The sequence below is a fragment of the Impatiens glandulifera genome, chromosome 3, assembly GCF_907164915.1.
Source record: "Impatiens glandulifera chromosome 3, dImpGla2.1, whole genome shotgun sequence".
NCBI classification, from domain to species: domain Eukaryota; kingdom Viridiplantae; phylum Streptophyta; class Magnoliopsida; order Ericales; family Balsaminaceae; genus Impatiens; species Impatiens glandulifera.
Window position 1 is genome coordinate 21,919,291 of NC_061864.1, and position 8,435 is coordinate 21,927,725.

The window sequence follows — 8,435 nt, forward strand, 5'->3', positions numbered from 1 at the left end:
TTAAATAAATAACATAAACCTTAAATAAAATAAATAAACTAAATCTTAAAATATTTATAAAAATATTAATTTTAAAAAACTTAAAATAAAATAAATTACTATAAATTTTAAAATATACGTGTTATTTTAATATTTATGTAATATATGTATTATTTTAATATTTATATAATATATATTTTATTTTATTTTAATAAATAATATAATATTAAAACTTTATGTAATTTAATTTATTTTAGTGTATAATATTTTATTTTAGTTTATAATATTTATTTTTAAATTATATTTATAATGTTTAATTTTAATTATATATATTAAAAAATATATATATATATATATATATTTGTATTTATAAAATAAAGTAATTAGTGAATTTAATGTGAAAAATGTGTAATTAAAAGGTTGATTAATGATTTAGAGAGAGAAATGTGAGTAGTTTAGAAATGTGAATGAAAATTTGGGTAGTTTGAGAAAAATTGTTTAAAAAGTGGGTAGAACAGGAAATGGTTCCCGGGAGCCTGGACCCTATTTGTTATTTTTTTTTTTTTTTACTATTCTTAAATTATCATGGGTTAATATAACCTCTAACCAACTAAACTACATTACTTTTGTTAAAAGAATAAAAACTTATTATATTTATTAATAAAACACAAATACTAAACGAAAAAAGAATAATAAATTTTTATTTTTCTCATAAGGCACCCACAATCTTTAGGGCCGCTACTGCTTCTAAGACCATCAATAACCCACAAACTCATTCTCAAACCCAAAATACAGTAAACGTCACATCAAACAGTAATTTATCTCTAACCCAAAAAAACTCATTTCCAAACCCAAAAAAATATTCTTAGAATATTCCTTTTTTACACTAACTTTTTAACCTTATTAATATTATCTATATATTTATCAACTTCACATATTTAATCCCAATCTTTTCTTATTCATTTAATAAAATTAATTATATATCAATAATTCATACATAACAAAAATAATTAAATAATACATTTAAATAAACAAACATTATTAATAAAAACAATAAATTTATATGTTTATTCGTAACTATAAAATAAATTATAAAATATAAATAAATTAGATAAAATTTTAAATATAATATAATTTAATGATTTAACTATACATTTAAAAATATTATTACTTTTATCTTAAAAAGAAAAAAAAATAAGTTTAAGGCTTAATTTTAATTATAGATATATAAGGTTATATATAAAAAAATAGATTGAGGGTCATTTTGAAAAAATGGCCAAAATGGGGGAATGAACCTTGCCAACGCAAATATGCGTTGGCTGGAGGAGGGAGAGACGTCCAAACGCATTTTGGGTTTGCGAATGGTGTCCGGTTGGAGTGAAAAAGGGCACGCATAATGGGATTTGCATGTCCGTTGGAGATGCTCTAAGCATCATAAGTCCTGGATGAATAACAAAATGTAAATATCGTATCATTATAAAATGGTCAAGAACTTAAACTAGAGACCCAAACTTTTTAATAAAATGGTCCAGAGTGACACTAAGAAATAAAACTAAGATCATCAAATTTAGACTTGATAAAGAAGCAAGCAAACATTATGGCATCAAATATAACAAGAAAATAATTCAAAATGAAATGCTAGTAATGAACAGAGAGTTATTTGGCCCCATCAATATCAATGAAATGCTCAAAAATACCAAGAGAATTGAACTCTGCAACGAGAATAACTAAAGATATACCTTTTAAGGTAAATGAACTCTGCAATCGGCCAACCTGTCATCTCTACTACTTTAACAGTTTATGCATTTTCAATATAATTTCTTCTTGGCAAGAAAAGATTGAATTTACATGATGCATCTCATTAAATTCGAATGTTGGAGCTTCAAGGATAAAAAGGTTGTAACATTCTGTTTGTGTTCGATTGGTTGGCAGATTATTTCATGGTACAATTCTAAAATCATCTGATTCTACAAAAATAACCATACCATTTGAAAACATGTAGGAATTACAGTCTGAAACAATCATAAGAAAGAAGGCCACAAGTACTAACTCAAATTCAACCAATAAATCTGTTTTCAATTGTCCATTAATGTGTCGATAGACCGAAAATAAAGTTCTACTTAACCATTGATGTTCAAGATCAAGCCTATTCTGATATTTTTCAATAGTTTTAAGATACACTTATGACAAATTTAGATACACCCAGAAATTTTATTGTCTCATGGTAAAAACTAAACCTAAACCACACTTGACATGATGTTATTCACAAAATGGGGATCAACTGGTTCAAAACCTAAGGGATAGACACAGATGATTTCTACACAAAAATGAGTAAAGAATTGAAATTCAGGGAACCTGGAATCCATAGTCCTGCAAATTTTATCTTATTTGAATTCAAACCCTAGCTTTAAGCTCTGCAAGGCGCCTGGACAAGTCGTCCTCGTTGGTCTTTTCCTCTGTCTTGGTGGAGACAGCATGAGCCCCAGGCTGTGGCAAACCAACAGACACTTCCAAGCCATAATCATCAGCAACCTGTTGCATCAAGCTGTTAACTTCTCCTTCAGGGGTCGATAGAGAGGTGCTACCGGCCATGGAGCTCTCCATAAATTCAGCCTGGACCTCCATGTTAACAAACTGGCGTTCGAATTGTTCCATTGTCTCAGACATCTTCTGCAGGTTTCCGGTATTGAGAGATGATTCTAGAGATTTGACGATCGATCCCATGGATTTGCTGATCGTAGACATCTTCGCCTGAGTATCGAGTCTGGCGACCACGGCATCAAGGCGAGAAGAAAGACGGAGGTAATTCATCTGCTCGCTGCGTTTGCGAATGGCGTTTTCCGCGTAGATTCGGGCTCCGTCCATGTTTCCTTTCTCGATCGCTTTCTTGATCTTAAGCTTTTCAGTCTTCTCCTCCTTCTCGCATTTCTTGGCCTGTCGTTGGAGACTCTTTGACGTGAACTTCAGCTCGAAGATTTGGTTCATCAATTTATCCGTGTTCCCCATGTTTGGAATACTCTTCCAACAGAAAGGCAAAGGAGGCAAAGGATTGAAAATCAAAGAACAAATTGACAAAAATATGTGACCTTGGTGATTTCTCCGAATTAGGGTTTCAATTCGATTCCGCTCAAAAGTTCTGTTTCTTTTTCAAAGGTAATACTTTGACCTGAAATTAAAACATTTTTAAATTTGGATAGAGTAATAATATAAAAAATCGTGAAAAAAATATTACTATAAAAAAAATGTGATAATATTTATAATTTTATTTTTAATCGTTTTAAATTTATGGGCGGGTCAACCCACAATCCGACTTAAGTATCAATTTACTCTCAATTGTAACGATCTCTAAAACAATTGATACAATTTGATTCATAATTCAATTAGTTTAACCTCTAATGTTCACTTTTTTCTCCATATTTACTTTTTCCCCATATTACGAGTGAAAGGAAAAATCAAAAACTATTGATGAACTACCGCGTTCATCAAATTTGGGTTGAAGTATTATTAGTTTAGTTGGTTAAGAGTTGTACTTGTTTTTGTTAAGTTGCAAGTTGAAACCATACTTATAGTATTTTTAATTTTATTATTAACCGTTTTAAGTCCTATAGTATTAACCGTTTTAAGTTTATAGGCGGGTCAACCCATAATCCGACCTAAGTATCCATTTACTCTCACATGTATATCCAAATTAACCACACAGCTCTCGTCTCGACCCGACAATCCTAACACTTTAAAATAACGTCATTATAATTATATATATATATATATATATATATATAATTTACGTGTGATTTTATGTGTTTTATATAATTTATGTGTTTTAAAACGGTTAATACTATATGTGATTTTATGTGTTTATTCATGTTTTACTTTGAGAAAAATCTTAAATTTATTTTTAATTTTATGATTATTTTTTAAATTTATTCCTAATCTAGAAATATGTTGTTATATTTTTAATTTAGTGAAAATTCTCAAATTTATTAAATTAACGAAAATTAAATAACGGTTCTTTTTACTGCGCTCTATTCAGGACAAAGAGATTACGCAAAGATTTTATCGCATGAAATTCAACAAATTATTTCTCGATGGGAAAGCTATGTTTTGGGATACTTTTATTAAAATTTTGATTTTCACAGTCTTGTTAAATAGGTTTATCTGTCTCGTTTCCTTAATCTTTCTCCTTCCATTCATGTTTGTCTAAAAGATCATAAGCTTTGATGGTAAGAAGTTGTCCAAGAGGAAAGTAAAGAAAACCATTGGGAAGAACACGGACGCAAAAGAAAATACATGGGTACAAAAGTTGGACAACTCTGAGTTGTCGAATAAAACAATAAAGAAAATCGTTGGTGTTTTTAATGGCTACACCAACATAGAGAAACAAAAATGCACACCTTGAGAAGGCAGATGAGTTTGACTGGATAAGGAATTCAGTAACAACTTTATTGGGGGATATACCAAAATCAGCAAATGTCGTTTATAATAATTCAAATGATGTTTGAGCCATGAGGATTCTAACACTTTCCACTTCGCTTGCTGCATTAAAATCCCAAAAGATAGTAACTTAACTTTGTATCTATGGTGAACAATATCCTTCCATATGTCAGAAATGTAAGGAAAACTCTTGATAATGGTTGGAAAGACATTAATCTTCATGACGCTGCTACGAATGAATGCGTGGTTAGATGTTCACGATTCAAACAAATGACGCCCTTTAAGACAAGTTTGAAAAGTTTAGGCCGTCTAAATAAGATATGGAGAAACATGCCGATAATAGACAACGAATTGCAACAACAAAGTGGATGAACAAAACAGTGGAAATTGTTATACAAAAATTGGCTAGAAATGAAAGGGAATTGACGAGCAACATGTGTATGAGAAAATGTGTATGAAAAAATGTGTCTAATTTGAGTAATTTGTTCGTCCAAGTGAAGAATAGGAAGTGTTTAATTAAGTTAGTGTCGATTTGATAAAAAAATTTAATTAGTAATTATTAAAAATAAAATAAAAAATTACATGTACAAAAATTTAACACGCTCATTCAATTACAGATTTTTAAGTTAGAAATAAATTTAAAAAATAGACACAATATCCAAGATAAATTTAATATTCTTCATGTTTTACTTTACTAATATTTAAAAGAAAATTTAATTAAAAAACTTTAAAAGAAAAGCATACTATTATAATTGAGGCTTAAACTTTATCTGCATTTTATTTTTATTTTTATTAAAATCTTTTTAAAAATTATCTTTATAACTTGATTGTCCTATTAATTAATAATAAATCTTTTAATCAACCAAAATATTTTTATTTTTATTGAATTTTAATTTTAAATAAAAAATTACTAATTAAATTAACTAAAATCTAAATAACTTTTTTTTTATATAAAAGTTTATTATTATTTTATTAATATATATTTATTTTAATATATATGTTAATTTTATTTATTATTATAGATTATTATTATTATTAAACATGATATTTAATAAGTTTTAAATAATATATTATACAAATAAATTAAATATATTTTAAGATTTATTTAATAAAAATATATTATTTTTATTATTAATATTTATATATTTTTATTTATTAAATATTATATTTAATAATTTAAAATAATATATTATACAAATAAATTAAATATATTTAAATATTTATTTAATAAAGATAAAAACTTATTAGTTTTTATTATAAATATATATTAATTTCTACTCATTTTATTTAATTTTATTTATTATTAATTATCCTTTTTAATAAATTTTAAATAACATATTATATATATAAATTAAATATATTTTAATATTTATTTGATAAAAAAACTAATAAAAGTTTATTCTTTAATATTATTAATATATATATATTTTATTTATTATTAATAATATATATTGTTTTTAATATTTTTATTAATTTTCAAATAACTGAATGACTTGTCAATCTTATTAGCTGAAAAAATCAAATAATTTCTCTATTTTTTCTCTTTACTCCCACTTTTACATTTTTCAAACCAGGTGATTCTTCCCTCACCAAATTCCCTCTCTCTATCACTCCTCTTATTCTATCTTATTATAATATTTTTATATTTTTTATGCTTATAATAATAATTTTTATTAATTAAATTAATATAATTATAAAAATTTAAAAAATATTAAGTTATAAAATTTTATTATTTTCTAATAATAATATTAATTAATAAAAATATATAATTATATATTAATTTAAATAAATATAATTTAACTTTAATTATTTGAGTAGAAAATAACTTTTAAAATTATTAATTTTATATATTTAAATAAATTACATCAAACAAAACATAATAATAGTAAAAAAAATATTATCAGTTTGAGAGTAACGATTTTAACATCTTTATATTGAAATTGATTTTGTTATAACTGACTTCCTCAAACTTTTGAATTCGCAAAATGTCATGAGACACTTTTATTTTTAAATAAAACTTTATTTTGAATTAATTTATTTTTAAAAACTTTTTATATCATTTTTTTAATTGAATCCTAAACACCAAATATTAATATTATAATATGTCGAGATAATTTTTTAAAAAACTTTTATATAATTTTTTATTTTTTTATATTTTAATTTAAATTCAATTATATTAATAAATTATAATTATAAATAAATTTAATAATTGAAAAACATTATTTTACAAAATTTTAAATATAATTTTAATAATAAAATATTATATAAATATATTTTAATATATATTTATTTTCATATTTTTGTTAATTTTATTTATTATTATATATTATTATTAAATATCATGTTTAATATCTTTTATATAATATATTATATAATAATTTTAATTATATTTAATATTTATCTAATAAAAACTAATAAAACTTTATTATTTATTATTATTAATATAAATTGATTTTTATATTTATATTAATTTTATTTATTATTATTTATTATTAGTGATTAATAAGTTGTAAATATATATATAAAATAATTATAATATATATTTATATATATATTAAAAATAGAATAGATTTAATAAATATTAGAATACTTAAGTTTTAAATATCGAATAGATTTAATATTATTATAATATTTTTTATGTTTAAAATTATAAATTTTATTATTTAAAATATTTTTATTAAATTGAAATAATATAAAATTTTAAAAATATTAATTTAAAAAATTATATTTTAATAATAATAATATTAATTAATGAAAATATATATTTATAGATTAATTTAATAATTATATTGTAACTAAATAATATTATAAAATATAATAATAATATTTAGTTAAAAAATAAGTTTGACATTATTATTTTTTCTGTATATAAAATTAAAATATACTTTAATTAAAATAATTATTCAAAATATTTAAACTATTATATTAGTATTAATATTTAATTTTATTAATTTTATTAATATATATATATATATAATTAAAATATATTTGTGAATATTATAGATTTAAAAAATATTTAAAGGAAATGAACAATTTAAAAGATAATGCTTAACAATTTCCCTAATATACTATATTAAATGACGGAAACGCCTTCCTTAATTAATATGATTATTTATAGAGTAGATTGATAACATTAATTAATATGATTATGTATAGTATGTATAGAATAGATTGATAACAGTGAGTTCATAATTTTTCTTTGTATTATTCTTAAATTCTAAATTTTTTATTATGTTTTTGTAGAACCCTTTTTTTTATCTCAAATTCATAGAAATTAAAATTTTCTTTTGCAGATAATTCTTATTTTTATTTTATCTTAGGCTTTCATTCTAAAACTATTTCATTCTCATGTTAAAGGATGAGTTTGATCCTATTATGCTAGTATCTAAAATTAATTTTAACATGTTAATCTTAGTATCTAAGATTATTATTTTTTTTCATTATAACTATTTCCCTTCTAAAATTATCGATCATCCAGTTAGGGTATTTGAAGTTTTGTTCATGATTTTCTAAAAAATAAACCGAGTTAATTGTCGCAACATGAGTTTGAGATTTTAGTTGAGAAAAAAACATAAACAAAGTTATTATCAATTAATTCATATTCAAACCAAATTAATTTTACTCTACTCATCTCATCTAAACTAACTTTTTTTTACAAAATTAATTCCATAATTTAATTTTTTTTTTTACCATTTTAATACTAGTTTTTTACACTTTAACACATTTATTTAATAAAACTACTATAATTAATCAAATTACTTTTTTTTCTTTCTAAAACATATAATAGAATTAAGTTACTTAATATCTAAAATATTCTCTTCTCTAATCTTTAACATTATCTCATTGAATCATCAAATAGGTATAAAATATCAAAATAAATAAAATATTTTAAATCATTATATATATAAAATTAATAATTTATTCATTTATTAAATATAAAATAATAACTAAATTTCACTTTAAAGAATAGCAAAAACAAATCCATGGTGAAAGAATAAGGAACTAGACTAAGCTACTTTATTATT

The 8,435-nt window shown here is 22.5% G+C and overlaps 1 protein-coding gene across 1 annotated transcript; it reads right to left on the reverse strand.

Annotated features, from left to right (window-relative positions):
- Positions 1–2,077: 2,077 nt before the first annotated feature.
- Positions 2,078–3,069, reverse strand: LOC124930966 (ESCRT-related protein CHMP1A-like). The gene has a single exon (XM_047471345.1). The coding sequence runs from the start codon at positions 2,983–2,985 to the stop codon at positions 2,374–2,376; it is 612 nt and encodes a 203-aa protein (XP_047327301.1). The 5' UTR covers positions 2,986–3,069; the 3' UTR covers positions 2,078–2,373.
- Between the last annotated feature and the right edge of the window lie 5,366 nt (positions 3,070–8,435).